Below are 16,512 nucleotides of genomic sequence, written 5' to 3' on the forward strand. Positions count from 1 at the left end.
CTCGTGGGCTGCCATCCATGGGGTCGCACAGAGTCAGACATGACTGAAGTGACTTAGCAGCAGCAGCAGCAGGCAGCTGTTAAGCAGTTTTGAACATGCTCAAGAGGTATAATGCCAAATCTCAGACTTAGTTTGTTGCCAGATCCCATGAGGCTTTCATTTCTCTTTAACAACAACAACAAAACCCATGGAAATTAGTTATTAGCATGTCTCTGAAAGGATCCTCAAAGATTATCTTGTCCTTTGAGGCTAAACTCCCATTATGCTCCTGATTCAGGCTGCCTCCAGGTCGTGGGCTGGGCCTCAGGCACAAGAATGGTTGTAATAGAGACCAGCTGAGTCCAGGCTGCAGCTGCAAAGGTCAGGGGTTCAGAGAAGCCCTTCTCATTTTCCCCCACCTAACACTACACCTGACCAAGAGAAAAAGTTTGGTAAAATTTTCACTTAAATGATCTTCATCGTTATTTTCTTTGACTAAAATTGTCCCAAGTTACTTACCATATGGAATGTCTAGCATTTCTTTGTTTTCTCTTTTGGTCTTTTCAACCCCTTTTCATCTTTGAAACAAGACAAAACAAAACAACAAAACCTTCCTGACCCCACAGTCATGGGACATCTACACTCCCTCCTTCCCTTGACAGTCAAACCACTTGAAAGAACTGTCCTTACGTTCAGAGACATTCCATATCCTGTTCACTTCTCAACTCTCTGTGACCAAACTTTTACTGAGATGGCTTCTGCTAAGGTCACTGCCAAGGTCACCTAAGGACCACTGAGACCAAACCAGTAGCTACTCCTCAGTCTTCATATTTCTATTTATAATAATACTTAATTTTTGTTTTTGACTTTTTTTGTGAAACAATTTCTAAACCAAGACTTTTAAGAGCATATTTTTTTTAGGTTCATAGCAAAATTGAGAGGAAGGTTCAGTTTTCTCATATATTTTTGCCCCCTCCCTCATGCAGCCTTTCCCATTATTGACTTCTCCACCAAAGTGGTACATTTGTTACAACTGATGGACCCATGAAGTCTATAGTTTACATCAGGGCTCATTCTTGATGTTGTACATTCTATGGGCTTGCTCAAATGTTTAATACCAGGTATCAACCATTATAATATCATGCAGAGTATTTTCACCATCCTGAGAATCCCCTGTGCCTATTCGTCCTTCCCTCCCTCCCACCTTCCCTCCCATCTGGGCAGCCAGGGATCTTTTTGCTGTTCCCATAGTTTGCCTTCTCCAGAATGTCATTTAGTTTAAACTATACAGTATGGAGTCTTCTCAGATTGCTTCTGTTAGTAATACACATGTAATGGTCCCTCATTTCTTTTGATGTCTTGATAGCTAATTTTGTTTTTAGTGCTGAATAATATTGCATTGTCTGGATGGACCACCATTCATTTATCCATTCACCTACTGAAGGATATTTTGGTTGCTTTTAGGTTTTGGTGATTATGAATCAAGCTTGTATAATCATCCATGTACAGGCTTTTGTCTGAAAAGAAGTATTATCTTCTCTCTCTCTCTCTTTTTTTTTTTTTTGGTTGAAGAACACTTACTGATATGAACACTTTAGAATATATTAAGTGAAATAGACAATTACCAAATAATATGAAAGCACAATCCCAATATACCTGACATGCACATAGGTGTATAGGTAACTTGGATTGAAACAAGCTACATTCCAATATGTTAGACACTGATTTTTTTTTTCTGGAATTACAGTTCATTATTTGTCTTCCAAATTTTGCTGCAATAGTATTTCAAATTTTCTACTTCAAATAAGCTATTTATTTATCATGAGCAAACTCCCCCTAAAATATGGCACCCCCCAAAAATTACTTTTTAAAGGATGATATACATGGGTAATTTGCTCCCTTTTAAGCAGCAGGTTTTTTTTCAAATGAGACCCTTACATCTGTAGCTTATATAATACTGTACATCAACTATACTTCATAAAAATTTAATTAAAAAATCTATAATCAGTGAAAATATCCTTCAAAAATGAAGACATAATATAGATATTTTCAGGCAAACAAAAAAATAAGATCCTACCCAGAATTCAATATATAAAAGAAATAAGAGGTTTTGTCACAGAGCACCTCAACTTGCTGTGTACAGTTAGATGTCATTGAGGGGCCCTAGGGTGTCACAAACACAGTTTTAGAACCGTGTCTTAGAACCTTCCTCTTGTCTGCCTCATTTACTTTAAAATTGAGATGTTTTTGTTGAAGCCAGTGCTTTCTGTCTTAGGATGGAATTTGGAATGTGCAATCACGAAGTGTCAGAGCAAGCCTGGGTACTCTCTCCATCAGAGAGGACAGGTGTATAAACACAAAATCTTTGTGCATATGTGTTTTCCTTATGATCCTGCCATACCCACTCTAATTGCCATTTAACTTGTTCCTCTGAGTGCCAGACTTTCAGTCCCTATAGCTGTTGCACGGCAGTTGCCGTGGTGACAGATTCACTGTTTTCCAGTCATACCTGTTTGCCATTTTCATGCTCTCTGTTTTGCACAACTCTATTCCTTAGTGAGTGGTCATTTCCTGATGGGTTCTGGTTTTCAAAGCCATCTTCATCATTCTAAGAAAAAATACAGGATTGCAAAAATAAAATTTCAGAGCCAAAAAAGAAATGTTCTTTCAATGAATGATACTCAAAGACTTTTGAGGGATGGGACAACAAAGATGAAGTGTTTAGATGAGTCAGCTGATTAAAGAAAGAAACAATGAATCTTAGTACTTAAAGAAATAGAAATGACTATTAAAAAATTTGAAAATTTACTATCTGTAAAAGCCACGTAAGGAAAAAGATTATCTCAGTCTAGAAATGTAAATCCTTTTGTTTTCTTGCCTTTTTTTTTGGCTGTGAAATCTTAGTTCCCTGACTAGGGATTGACCCCAAGCCCCTTGCAATGGAATCACAGAGCTCTAACTACCGGACAGCCAGGGAGTTCTCTAAATCCTTTTGTTTTCTAATATAATCTAAGGGTACCTATGGTTGCTGGTACCAAAAATATGTTTTAGTTAAAAATTTAGATGACTTATATTTCACATATTTTTTCCTTGAAAGATATGAATGCTGTAAGTACAAGACTAACAAAAGCTTAAATGTTTTGTATTTTTCCACTTCTTTGATTATACATGTTCCTGAGCAGTTTCTCTGCTTTTAATCTTTCTTTACTTCAGATCTGTATGTAAATTCCTTCTATGCTACTCTTTCTACATAATAAAATGCGACTCCTGGGCTCTGGAGTCAATTGCACACTCCTCAGCACAGTTCAGGGTTGCTCGATCCTGTTCATTCGTCTTACTCCGCTCCCCTTGCAGGCACCACGAAGGAACACCCACCCAAACAGAACCATGTGCCCTTCTCCAGGCCCAGATTAAGTTTTCCTGCCTTGTGTCTGAGATGCTTTCTATCCTGCAAAACAACCTACAAAATATTAGCAGTTCCTTCTAAACAAGATTTAAAGATAAAGCATGGTTCAACTACAAAAGATGATGATCTGAAAAATGCATGTGTTGTACTGAAAGTCACTACTTATATTTGAAACATGCATGATTTTTGTTGGTGTTGTTATGATGGAAAAGATTGGTGTGGTCCAACTTGAAGAAGACAGAAGGAAGAAGGTTGCTGGGACTAGGCTATGTAGCCTTCCAATAAGCAGAGCTGAGATGAGAGTGCAGCTTTCCAATCTCCTTTTCAACACTTCACACAGACTTTCAAATTATAAAACGAAACAAAATACAGTTAACTGTGGGCTGGATAATTTTATTCTTAGACGTTGGATTTGTGAGATGTTAAAATGTGTTCTGTTTGGTTTAAAGCATTCTCTGGTAGTAATGAGCATGATAAAAAATGCCTTCTTCTGCGAGACCAATTTGGCTTTAACTTTTTCTGATTTTTCTTTTACAAACTGAGTAGGGTTTTCTCTTGGAGGTGTGTCTTGACCGCTAGACAAACACTTGGCTCATTTTTCCTTTACCTTTTTGGGATGGGTCCAATCTTTCTCCCATCTCTTCCCCAACTAGCCTTTTTAGATGGCATTTTATTCCAAGTAAGGCCGCAGATAGATAAACAGTGTCAGATAGGTGCTTTTATCTTTTCAAGAAATGTTTCCTGCTAGCCTTGTCAGCTGTGACATTGATTTGAAAAAGAAACAAGTGTGTGAGTTTGATTATTATTTTTAGCCATGTAGGATCTTCCACCAGGGATGGAACCCATGCCCCACTGCACCACCAGGCAAGTCCCTCTGTGAGTTTCATTTTAACTTTAGATCTCTGGCTGGCCCCACAGATCTAGGGGAAAAAAGTACAATTCCAACTTGTAATGTATGTTCCAAACCTGCAACTCCTGCTTGGAAGGCAGATTCTTTGCCTCTGAGCCATCTGGGGATCCCCTATTGGAACACAGGACTGTATAAACGTGAATAAAGTCTAACTTCCAGTACTCTGATTTATGCATAAAAGTCTTGTGGCCAAACTGCTTTTTTTGTGTGTGTTACAAATGCTTATACCTTACTTTAGCCCAGCTCCTTGCTTATAACTTCCATGAGTGCTGAAAATTTACTTAATAAAAAGCTAAAAATAAAACCCAACAGGAGTTGGAAAAACAGGACCTAGGTAACTGAGGGGGGTTGGTCCTTTGGGTCCCTAAATACACAGGTGACACCGGGCAGGTCACATCTTTCTACCACTATGTCCACCCATCTACGTGACAGTTTCGACTTGGTATTCTCATGGTCCCTTTCCAACTCCTATCATTTTCTGGCTCCAAGAGCTTCTGCTTCTAGGTGCTGATTACTCCTGCCACCTAGTGGCAGAATTGGAGACTTCCTTGAGCAGCTTGGTGCGGGATGGAGCTGACCTTTTATAGGGTTAATGCAAGAGGAGAGGGGTGGGGGTGGCAGTGTAGGGGTTGAGTGAGGGGTAGAGTGGGCACCTCTGGACATGTAATGGGATTGTTTTACCCCCACTATAGTACATGCTTTGGCTTTTCAGCGTTGTTCAGAAGAACAATATCTCCCAGTTGGGGATTTTCAACAGAAGCAAAGGTGTTTCCGGGTGTTAATTGGTGCCTGAAAAATGACCCTTAAAATACCTGTTTATCTGCTTCTTTTTAAATTGGAGTCCTACGTGCTATAACAGGTGGCCCATAATTACTTCTTAGCCCATTGTTTTTTTTTTCCCCATATATTTAGCAATTCGGATTGAAAGATATCATAGTACACTGGACTCCTACAACCATGACTGTATTCTGAGGCATACCTGCTCCCTGAATGGGTAACAACGTTGTGGGTATGGTGTATGAGTACTCTAAGCAATTTACAGCACAGCACTTTTAACTTCTCTACTTAACCTTAGTGGCTGTGTGTCCTAAGGGGATGATCTTGGATTGGGCCCCCGCTGGAGGGCAGATCCTGGAGCCAGGAGTACTTGGTGTTTGGGCTTGTTCCCCTACCTTGTCTTTTTAATCTTGCATTTCCATGTGGTTCAAGCAACTATAGATCCACAGTCGGTGTTCCAGGGAGTACAGATGGACAGAAGCCTTTTAAGTTAATTTCTTCCTTTCATTCAGTTTCTAAACCACACAACTTCTAGAACATAGTCCTGAAAACTGAAATCACCCTCCTCCCCACTGGCATCTATTTGTGGGTGGGAGGGGTCTCCTATAGAATTTTAGCTGAACACATCGCCACCCAAAATAAAGGTGACAATTGCAAGCTTCCCTTTTAACTAGATTCTGGTCAATGAAATGTAAATAGAAGTGGAGCCCTGAGTTGGGCAACTTGGGGATGCTCCTTAATATACGGCTGGCAGGTCCTCTTTATTCCTTCTAGCCTCTCCTCTGTCCCGCTGCCTGGTGGTGGGTGGTTCCAACTGGGTCATGAACACAAAGGCCCCATCCTTGTGATGGCAAAGTGGTGAACTAGAGGGGCCTTGGGCCCCTGGAAAGCTTTAGCTCCCACTCTGCCTCTGCACGACCCACCTCCTGCCTTATCTGCAGGAGAGACACTTCTCCCTTACTACTTTTGGTTTTGCTTTTGTGTACACCTGAGCTTACATAATATTTAGTGGGTTCAAGACACCGTATGAAACCTTTACAGCATTTTGCATTTGATCTATAGAGGCCTGTGAGGTGACTATTGGGATCACCCTTTTTACAGATGGGGAAACTAAGGCAAAGATAAGTAAATCCCCTGACTCATGTACAACCAGAAGTACAGAAGATGGTATCTGAGTTAAGACTTTCCAACTTCAGGCCCTAATATACTCGTAGAGTTTAGCCAGTGAGCCAAGGCCTTTTGGCCTTGGGAACGTCTAAAGACATCGTAGTATACCTACAGATTGAATTCCCTTTCAATTAAGAAAGCCTGATTTGGACTATAGCTATTAACATTAGCTTAGAGTAGAAATGACAGAGATACTTAAGATTCCAGAAAGGCTGGGGTCACTTTTAAACTTGTTTTAGGTTCTGGCGGTCATTTCTTATGCCAGCATGATGGCCTTCCTACCTTAGACAGATTCTAAGTCAACTTTGCCCTTTAAATAACATGAGTGGGCAGTCCTGCATTTGTGGGCAGGTCATGTCTCCGTGGGGGGCTTCCCTGGTGGCTCAGATGCTAAAAAATCTGCCTGCAACGTGGGAGACTCAAACTCAATCCCTGGGTCAGGAAGATTCCCCTGGAGAAGGGAATGGCAACCCACTCCAGTATTCTTGCCTGGAGAACTCCATGGACAGAGGAGCCTGACGGGCTACAGTCCATGGCTTCGCAAAGAGTCGGACATGACTGAGTGACTAAGGCCAGCATAGTACATGTCTCCATAATGAATGTAATATTCTTTCTTCTTTTAACCATGCCTGCTCCACTCACTTGGTCTCTCTCTTCCACTGTGGCCCTGATTGAACCAACATGGCTTCCATTTCTCAGCTGCAGTGTCTCTATCGAGACTCAGTATCGCTGTACCAGGAGGGCCTTTCTTTCCACTTTCCTTATACAAACTGCTCTGGCCTCACGTGGTCTGACTAGGGGTCTGGCCTTGCTGAGGCAGGCACTGCGTGGCTTTGAGACCTGGAGCAAGAACGGAAATCTTCCTCCAAGGAGACTTTGACCCTAATCTTTGGCTGGACGTAGAACACATAGGTTTATCCAAGATGAGATTTCCCAGCAGGCAGAGCGATGTTGACAAGGAGCTCCAGGAATTGCTGTGACGTTCCTTAATTTGTTCTAGGGTTTGGCATTACATAGCAAGTTTTAGGAGGTGTTTGATAATATACCTTGGGTGGAGGGTTTTATACTGCTCAAACAGATTAGATTGGTGATCTAGGTTGCTTATTTTCCATGTATTTAATATGTATATAAGACTGTGGTGGTAGTGGTGGTTTAGTCGCTAAATTGTGTCTGACTCTTATAACCCCATGGACTGTAACCTGCTAGGCTCCTCTGTCCATGGAAATTTCCCAGGCAAGAATACTGGAGTGGGTTGCCATTTCCTTCTCCAATATGTGTGTATCTATTTCCAAATCTCTGTCCACCTTTAATGCAAACTTCCTCAAAGTGTTATTCATGCTTTACAGCCTAGGCCCTAGGCATAGAAACTGGTTTTTAGCTGTACAGGCTAGTTGTATTTTCTCAATAGGATACCATAAAGGCCCACAGCAAAACAGATAGAGGACAAATCAGACTGAGGGTCACCGCTTTCCTTGCTTTGATTTAATCCCTGTGTTTCCATACCAACACCTGAGACCTGAAGGACATTTGCCTGATTTTATCTCTGTGTTTGCTTCCGAAGTACCTGGTGTTTGGCAGAAATGCTCTGTAGCTGTGCTGGGGGAGATATGTGCTTGGAGAGATATACAGTGGTCAACCACCCAGAGCTGGCTCTGACGTGACTACAGGAAGGCGCCTGCAAAAATGAAACCCGGAAGTATCCAAGAGTTACCTCTGCTTCATCACCCAAAGAGGGGATTTGTACTCTGCTAGGTGCAATTGGTGGAGAAGGAAATGGCAACGCTCCAGTGTTCTTGCCTGGAGAATCCCAGGGACGGGGGAGCCTGGTGGGCTGCCGTCCACGGGGTCGCACAGAGTCAGACACGACTGAAGCGACTTAGCGGCAGCAGCACCAGGTGCAACTGGTGCCGTGTGCAAAGGAGCATGGAAGACTGAGCGTGCCCTGGTTGCCCCTGGAAATCTCCACCCCTTTCCTAGAGCCTGATGACCTGTCTACCTCCTGGTCCTGGGAATTCCCTGACTGCTATCCCTCCGGGAAGAAGGTACCTTTATTTATTTATTTATTTTTTTCTAATTTTATTTTATTTTTCAACTTTACATAATTGTATTAGTACCTTCAGAATGTGAGCTCCCCTTCTCTATTCTCTGGCAAAGCCTGTCTTGCTTGCACCAAACTCAGTTTCATTATCGGCAGCATAAACTTGGGCAGCAAAGAACTCCCCGACCAAGCCAGGAGTGCTTCAGTTTGACTAAACCCCCAAGAGGGGTGGCCTTGTGTCTAATTTGGTAATAGAAGCAACAACGTGGTACATTCTGAGAGGCAGGGACACCTTAAATATTGCCACGGATGTTGACGTCCCAATGCCTGCAATGAAAATGGGAATGTGATGTCATTTGGACTTGGGACTGGGTAAATCTGTATTTTACCCCCTGGACTCTGAGCTGAGAAGCCAGATACTCTGTCCTTTGTTCTCTGATGAGTACCAAGTGCCCAGCACAGTGCCAGGCTCAGAAGTGCTCAATGACTGTTTTAGAATCATACATTAACAGATAAAACAGTGTCTCTACAAGCGGTAACCCACCCGAAGTGACTCAGATGGTGAAGAATCCGCCTGCAATGCAGGAGACTGGGGTTTCATCCCTGGGTCAAGAAGATCCCCTGGAGAAGGGCATGGCACCCCACTCCAGTATTCTTGCCTGGAGAATCCCATGGACAGAGTAGCCTGGTGGGCTACAGACCATGGGTTCGCAAAGAATCCAACACAACTGAGCGACTAACACTAACCAGTGGTGGGGGCTAGCACAAGACTGCTCTCTCTCCTTCCTTAAGAAGGTCATCTTGTGTTCTGATATTCTTAGCCTTAAGTGTCTAAGTGAAGGTGTCAGTAATACATCTCCAATTTCGGCTGCTTTTCTGAGTTTCTTCAAGTGATCTAACCTTTCTGTATCCATTTCTCTGAAAATGGATAAAGACTAGACTCCAACCAGTCCATCCTAAAGGAGATCAGTCCTGGGTGTTCATTGGAAGGACTGATGCTAAAGCTGAAACTCCAATACTTTGGCCACCTCATGCGAAGAGTTGACTCATTGGAAAAGACCCTGATGCTGGGAGGGATTGGGGGCAGGAGGAGAAGGGGACGACAGAGGATGAGATGGCTGGATGGCATCACTGACTCGATGGACATGAGTTTGAGTGAACTCTGGGAGTTGGTGATGAACAGGGAGGCCTGGCGTGCTGCAATTCATGGGGTCGCAGAGTCAGACACAGACTGAGCGACAACTATAGAGCAACTACTTCAAATAATAACTTAAAATTCCAAAATGCAATACAAATAGATCATAGGCAATGACTCGGCATAAATCTCAGGCAACTGCTTCTTGGGATATTGATAAATTATCTATATGAATTGTGGCTGCATTATGATTAAAAAGCTTGAGTTCCATAGTCACACTTGGGTTCAAATCCAGCCTTAATTTCTTGAGGCCTCATACTCTATTACATGGGAACACAGCATTCTTTACTTAACCAAGGGGGCTGTGTGGTCAGTCTGGTGCCACTCATAGTAAGTACTTTGAAAGTATTGACTTTCTTTTTTTTTTTTTAATGTTAATTTTATGGTTTAGTTTGCTACTTGCTTGCTTGTTCTGGGGCATTTAGTCATTTTGTTCTCTTATTAAAATTCGGCTTATAAAAGTCAACATCTGTTTTGTGAATCTAATTTTTTCAAATTACCATTATTACCCCCAACCCCACCACTTATCCACCTATCTATCTATCATCTATTTAAAAAATCTACAAATGTCAACTATTTTAAGACTATTCCTGGGACTTCCCTGGTGGACCAGTGGTTAAGACACTGACTTCCATACACACTGAGGAAACCAGAAGGGAAAGAGACACGTGTACCCCAATGTTCATCGCAGCACTGTTTATAATAGCCAGGACATGGAAGCAACCTAGATGTCCATCAGCAGATGAATGGATAAGAAAGCTGTGGTACATATACACAATGGAGTATTACTCAGCCATTAAAAAGAATTCATTTGAATCAGTTCTAATGAGGTGGATGAAACTGGAGCCTATTATACAGAGTGAAGTAAGCCAGAAGGAAAAGCACCAATACAGTATACTAATGCATATATATGGAATTTAGAAAGATGATAACAATAACCCTGTGTACAAGACAGCAAAAGAGACACTGATGTATGGAACAGTCTTATGGACTCTGTGGGAGAGGGAGAGGGTGGGAAGATTTGGGAGAATGGCATTGAAACATGTAAAATATCATGTATGAAATGAGATGCCAGTCCAGGTTCAATGTACGATACTGGATGCTTGGGGCTAGTGCACTGGGACGACCCAGAGGGATGGTATGGGGAGGGAGGAGGGAGGAGGGTTCAGGATGGGGAGCACATGTATACCTGTGATGGATTCATTTTGATATTTGGCAAAACTAATACAATTATGTAAAGTTTAAAAATAAAATAAAATTTAAAAAATAATAACAATAAAATAAAATAAAATAAAATAAAATTGAAAAGAGAAAAAAAATAAAATAAATAAAAAAAAGAAATATTAATAAAGCTTACCATCCAAAAAAAAAAAAAAAAAAGACACTGCCTTCCAAGGCCAGGGGCATGGGTTTGATCCTGGTTTGGAGAGCTAAGATCCCATATGTTTTGAGGTGCAGCCAAAAGAAAATAAAAATTTTAAAAGGCCATTACTTCCTAATATTTTCTTCCAAGTTGCATGAGTATTGCCTTGGAATGGTTGCATTTTCAAAGGCAGTATTCCAGAAGCCTCTAAACTTGACCTATTGCTCCTGACCCTTTTGACTCATACAACGTCTGGCTCAAGTCTTGGGTTTACGTAATCCTTAATGTGAGGTCATGGGCACTGGCTGGACTGCTCCTCTGTGAAACATTTCAGTTCTTCCTGCCAAGCCTGTGTGGGTTGACAGATTGGGTGCAATATCGTGGGAGGCAAGCACCTGACCAGCCTGGGGCTCATTGTCACACTGCCCTGGCACAATCCTCTGTTACCTCTGAATGCTCTAGTGGGAGCTCTGAGTTGGGTGCAAGGTGTCAGGGCTACAGAACACTGAAGACATTCTCCCCTCATGATCTTTGTGAGCCAGAGGCAAGGGGAACCTCTAAGGATAGAAATATAAGGAAAAGTAGAAACAGGCAGAGTTCTATACCTGGAGGAGAAAAATTAGAGGAAAGTTTTATTTGTTGGATTAAAAAGAATACTTTTAAGCATGCAAATACTCACGGACTATGACTTCTGTGAACTTTCTAAGAATGTTTTTTTGACATGGACCATTTTTAATGTCTGTATTGAATATATTACAAAATTGGTTCTGCTTTATGTGTTTTTTTTTTTTTTTGCTTTTTAAAAAAATTATTTATTTATTTTAGTTGGAGGCTAATTACAATATTGTGGTGGTTTTTGCAATTCATTGACATGAATTAGTTTTTTGGCCATGAGATATGTGGGCTCTTAATTCTCTAGCCAGGGGACGAACTTATACCCGGTGCGTTGGAAAGCGAAGTCTTAACCACTGGACCACCAGGGAAGTCCCTGGTGAGCTTTGTTGAGGAAACTTCTCAAGGAAAAAATAGCCAAATGGAGAAATTTTGGCAAAATAAGTGACAGTATGTTTTGAATCTATTTTTAATGAATCAAAACCCCAAACAATTTAGGGATTAAGATTCCAGAACAAATTATAAACATTATAACCCCTACTAATGTAGAAAAAATGATCAGAGCACCGCTTGAGGGAGGAGGAAATAAAAAGATCAATGATAGGCTAAGTAGGCCTGTTTCCTCAACGTTTAATTTCTGGAACTGGAAGAGATTTTAAGTAGCAGTGTTTAAAGTAGAAAGGTAAATGCTAAAACATATATAGTAGCCAAAATCAAGTGATGGAAGAGAAGGAAATAAAATAATGGAAAGTAGAAAATATACAAATTCTGTGATCATTCACAATTTTAAGTTGGTTATAAAAGGAACCATTAAAATAAACAAACAAATACATCTTCAGAAGAAACCAAACAAAAATAAACCAAACCAAACAATGAAAAGATTAAAAAAAATTACAACCTGAAATATGATGAGAGGAGCTTTTTTTTTTTTGAAAGTCGCTCAGTTGTGTCTGACTCTTTGTGACAGTATACGGTCCATGGAATTCTCCAGGCCAGAATACTGGAGTGGATAGCCTTTCCCTTCTCCAGGGGATCTTCCCAACTCAGGGATTGAACCCAGGTCTCCCACATTGCTGGCAGATTCTTTACCAGCTGAGTCACAAGGGAAAACCAAGTATACTGGAGTGGGTAGCCTATCCCTTCTCCAGCGGATCTTCTAGACCCAAGAATTGAACTGGGGTCTCCTGCATTGCAGGAGGATTCTTTACCAACTGAGCTATCAGGGAGAAGAGCTAAGAGCAAGCAAATCAGTTTGAGTCAGATAGAATAACAGAACACAACCATATACTGAAAATGACTCAGTGGTCATCATCTTAATCAATCCAGGCTGAATAGAGCACAAGAAATTCAATGACTATGTCCAAAAAAATACCAGTGGTCAAGGTACACTCACACTCTTTAATGTATGGCCATCTATATACAAGTGGCATGGATTAATAAGGGAAACAGGGAGAAAAATTTAGACACGTTTAGAAAGACATTGAGAGAACACTTTCAGTCTATGAGAAATCAAATGGGAAAGCAAGGATAAAGGAAAACCAAAATAACAGAGAATAGAAATCTAACATCTCTTGAGCTCCAATAAAAAATATATGTTGTGGCTAAGATGGCTAGTTGTCCCCAAAATCTATTCTTCCCCATTTCCTTTAGAAACACAACTCTGAATTTTAGCAGGACCTATGATTTCCCAGAAAAGGGCATGTTTCCTAACCTTCCAGCAGTTCTGATGAAGTCTGCCTTTGTGACTGAAGCTATGTACAACTTCTGGGAGCTGTTCTAGGGCAGGACAGTGGGTGGAGCTGACATAGCCATTTCAGAATGCTTTTAAAAACATAAAATTAAATATATAGGATTAAAAGGAAGCCAATTATATTGAAATACCAGTTATTAAAATATTGAAATTAATTTGTGATAGGATAACATATATGCATCTCTATTAACACATTATAAAACAAGGAAAAAAAAACCCAACAAGGTCCAGTGGCAAGTTCCAATAACCACATTAATTTCAATGCCATGGATGCAAATTATGCAACAGATATGAATTCTTTTTTCTACTTGTATTTACTAACTCACTGTAGTGAGGCTCCTGTCACATACATTTCAAACATGAGGTTCGATCTCCCCTTGGTTTATGGAGTGGAATGTGCTCCTTTCTCATCAGGCCCGTTGGGAAGGTTTCCCTGCCCACTCTCCAGCTGATGTATCTCTTAGTTATGAAGCCACCATAAATGAATACATCTGGGAGAATATGGACCATTTTTAAAAAATCTTATTTGTCCCTGGAGGTCCTGGTTTTATGTCTGATTCTATTCACCTTGCTGCTGCTGCTGCTGCTAAGTCGCTTCAGTCGTGTCCGACTCTGTGCGACCCCATAGACGGCAGCCCACCAGGCTCCTCTGTCCCTGGGATTCTCCAGGCAAGAACACTGGAGTGGGTTGCCATTTCCTTCTCCAATGCATGAAAGGGAAAAGTGAAAGTGAAGTCGCTCAGTCGTGTCCGACTCCTTGCGACCCCATGGACTGCAGCCTACCAGGCTCCTCCATCCATGGGATTCTCCAGGCAAAAGTACTGGAGTGGGGTGCCATTGACTTCTCCTGGGTTATATTTAAAAGATGAAATGTAGATTATTTTCCAGTGTAATTCTGGAACCCGACTAGACCAAGCTCAAGTAGACTGGAGAGTGGTTGTTGCATGCAACGTCCACTTGGTGGTGCCACTCCCCTGATGCTGCTAGATAGAGGTGCCACGAAGGCCAACCCAAGGGCCCCCTCTGACTCCGGCAGTCTGGAAGCTGGAACCTGGTAAAAACCATTACTGTGACCTCATGTTTATATACTCTGAATGCTTACTTAATATCCTGTCTAGGGTGATTATATCTAATAAATAAATCCAGTCATCGGTAAAAAGCATTCTGAGATCACTGACCAAATTTGGGCCAAATTGAATACCAAAAAGTAAAAAATAAGAATAAAGTCTGTAACTTACTCATGCCAAAAAATAAGGTGGAATGACAGATGGATAAAGGACAGCGTAGATGAAGAAATATGTGATAAATTGCAGTAAAATACAGATTGTAGGTGATGTGTTCACTACAAAACTCTCAACTTTTCTGTATGTTTGAAAATTTTCATAATATGATGTTGGTAATTAATTATAAGATGATGAATAAAAAGGAATATTAGTCCATAGTGATATTCAAAAAGAGAGAAAAAAGAAAAAAAGGGAAGTTCATTCTTTTCAAAAGAAAAGAATAAGGTAAGGAATATTGACAAAATTAAAGTCAACATTTTGCAAATCCTAAGGTAATAATTGATTGAGGAAAAGGTCATCAATGGATGCAAAAACTGTGGGGTGAAATGTACTGGGGACCTGAAGAATCACTGCTCAGATCACTTACTAACTAGAAAGAGAAAAATGTAACTTCATAATGGAATAGTCTACCAAGTTATCCCAATAGTGGAGTTAAATTTCTCTAGCACACATATGTGTATGTTTTCCTTTTTTCACATATGGTTTCTAGATCCTGGAACTAGTTAAAAGTCATATACATGTAGAATTGTACTCTCCTAGACATCACTGCCCTTCTGCTGAGCTATCTTTCACTCTTTTCTTAGTTTCTGATATCTGTACTTGATAATGTGTGATTATTTCAGCCTGGTTCCAATTTTCTATTATTGTTTCTTTTGCCTTTCTTTGACTTAAGTTGATTGTTTAAATATTTGAGGTCACTCCCATAAGAACTCCTAAGATATACTTGAGAGGGAGAGTCTCAAGACACCCACAGAGCAGCTAATCCTAGGAACAATAATATGACAACTTCTGTACTTCTTATTCTGGGTCAGGCACAGGGCTCTGTGCTTTCCCAGGAACTACCGTACTTAACCCCCTTTGCTCTTGATTTTCTAACATTTGCATCTTCAATAATTTTTTTTGTTATGTGAAGTCAAGAATTCTTCTCCCATTAAAAACCAGTTTTCTATCTGCACTTACTGGTTGCTATGGTCTGAATGTTTGTGTCCCCTCAAAACTCATTATGTTGAAATTCTAACCCTCAAAGATGATGGTATTAGGAAGTGGGGCCTTCAAGAGTTGCTTGAGTCATGAGGGTGGAGCCCTAATGATTGGGAATAATTAGTGCCCTTGTGAAAGTAAGCACACAGAAATCCCTACCCCTTCCACTACACAAGGACACAGGGATTTCAAGGGTGCTGACTATAAAACAGGAAGAAGGCTCACAATAGAACCATGACCATGCTGACACCCTGATCTTGGGCTTCCAGTCTCCAGATATAAATTTCTGTTATCTTTAAGCTACTGAGTTTGTGGTCTTTCGTTACAACAGCCTGATTAGATAAGATACTGGTTTTCCGTTTTGCCTCATATTCATTCTTTAACCCATGCTGAACTGGCTTTCATTCCTACCATGCTAGAAATCACCCTTGCTAAAGTAAATCAATGGTTTCCATTTCCCTAAGTCCAGTTTTCATCGTACACAGTGGACCAGGTACTCTTTGAAAGGTTCTTGTCCCTGACTTCTGTGATCACATTTTGTTAGTTCTCCCCTACCATCTGGGCTTCTTCTTTTGTACTGTATAAGCCTTTTCACTCAACTCTTTACTGTTATGTACAGTTCCTTGGGGCTCCCTCCCAAGCACTCTCATCTACTCCTTAAACAAATACTTACTGTGCACCTACTATGGCAGAGACACTGTATTAGTTACTCAGCATTGCATATACAGCCCCTCTTCTTAGGAAGTTTAGAGGGAAGTGAAAGTGAAGTCACTCAGTCTTTGTGACCCCATCGACTGTAGCCTACCAGGCTCCTCTATCCACGGGATTTTCCAGGCAAGAGTACTGGAGTGGGTTGCCATTTCCTTCTCCAAAGCTGTCAACCATAAATTATTTAACTGATCATTTCATTATAGTCAGTATGCCAGCTAGTGATAGGGCTCAGTTGCTCAGTTGTGTCCGACTCTTTGCGGCCCCGTGGACTGTAGACTGCTAGGCTCCTCTGTCCATGGGGTTACCCAGGCAAGAATGCTGGAGGGGTTGCCATTTCCTC

At 41.0% G+C, this 16,512-nt stretch overlaps 1 protein-coding gene and 1 long non-coding RNA gene across 4 annotated transcripts in view; one reads left to right on the forward strand and one right to left on the reverse strand.

Moving 5' to 3' along the window:
- Nucleotides 1-16,512, reverse strand: part of SLC28A3 (solute carrier family 28 member 3) — a 77,498-nt gene that overhangs the window by 37,978 nt on the left and 23,008 nt on the right. For all 3 annotated transcript variants that reach the window (XM_070795051.1, XM_019966494.2, XM_070795050.1), the window contains one exon: nt 2,489-2,587. In XM_070795051.1, the coding sequence (XP_070651152.1) occupies nt 2,489-2,587 (99 nt within the window). The remainder of the gene's footprint in view (nt 1-2,488; nt 2,588-16,512) is intronic.
- LOC139184603 (uncharacterized) overlaps nt 1-16,512 on the forward strand; it is a 40,835-nt gene that overhangs the window by 1,340 nt on the left and 22,983 nt on the right. Inside the window, exon 2 of the long non-coding RNA XR_011568149.1 lies at nt 7,801-8,281. This is a non-coding gene — a long non-coding RNA (uncharacterized lncRNA). The remainder of the gene's footprint in view (nt 1-7,800; nt 8,282-16,512) is intronic.

Source organism: Bos indicus, chromosome 8 (assembly GCF_029378745.1).
Source record: "Bos indicus isolate NIAB-ARS_2022 breed Sahiwal x Tharparkar chromosome 8, NIAB-ARS_B.indTharparkar_mat_pri_1.0, whole genome shotgun sequence".
Taxonomy (NCBI): domain Eukaryota; kingdom Metazoa; phylum Chordata; class Mammalia; order Artiodactyla; family Bovidae; genus Bos; species Bos indicus.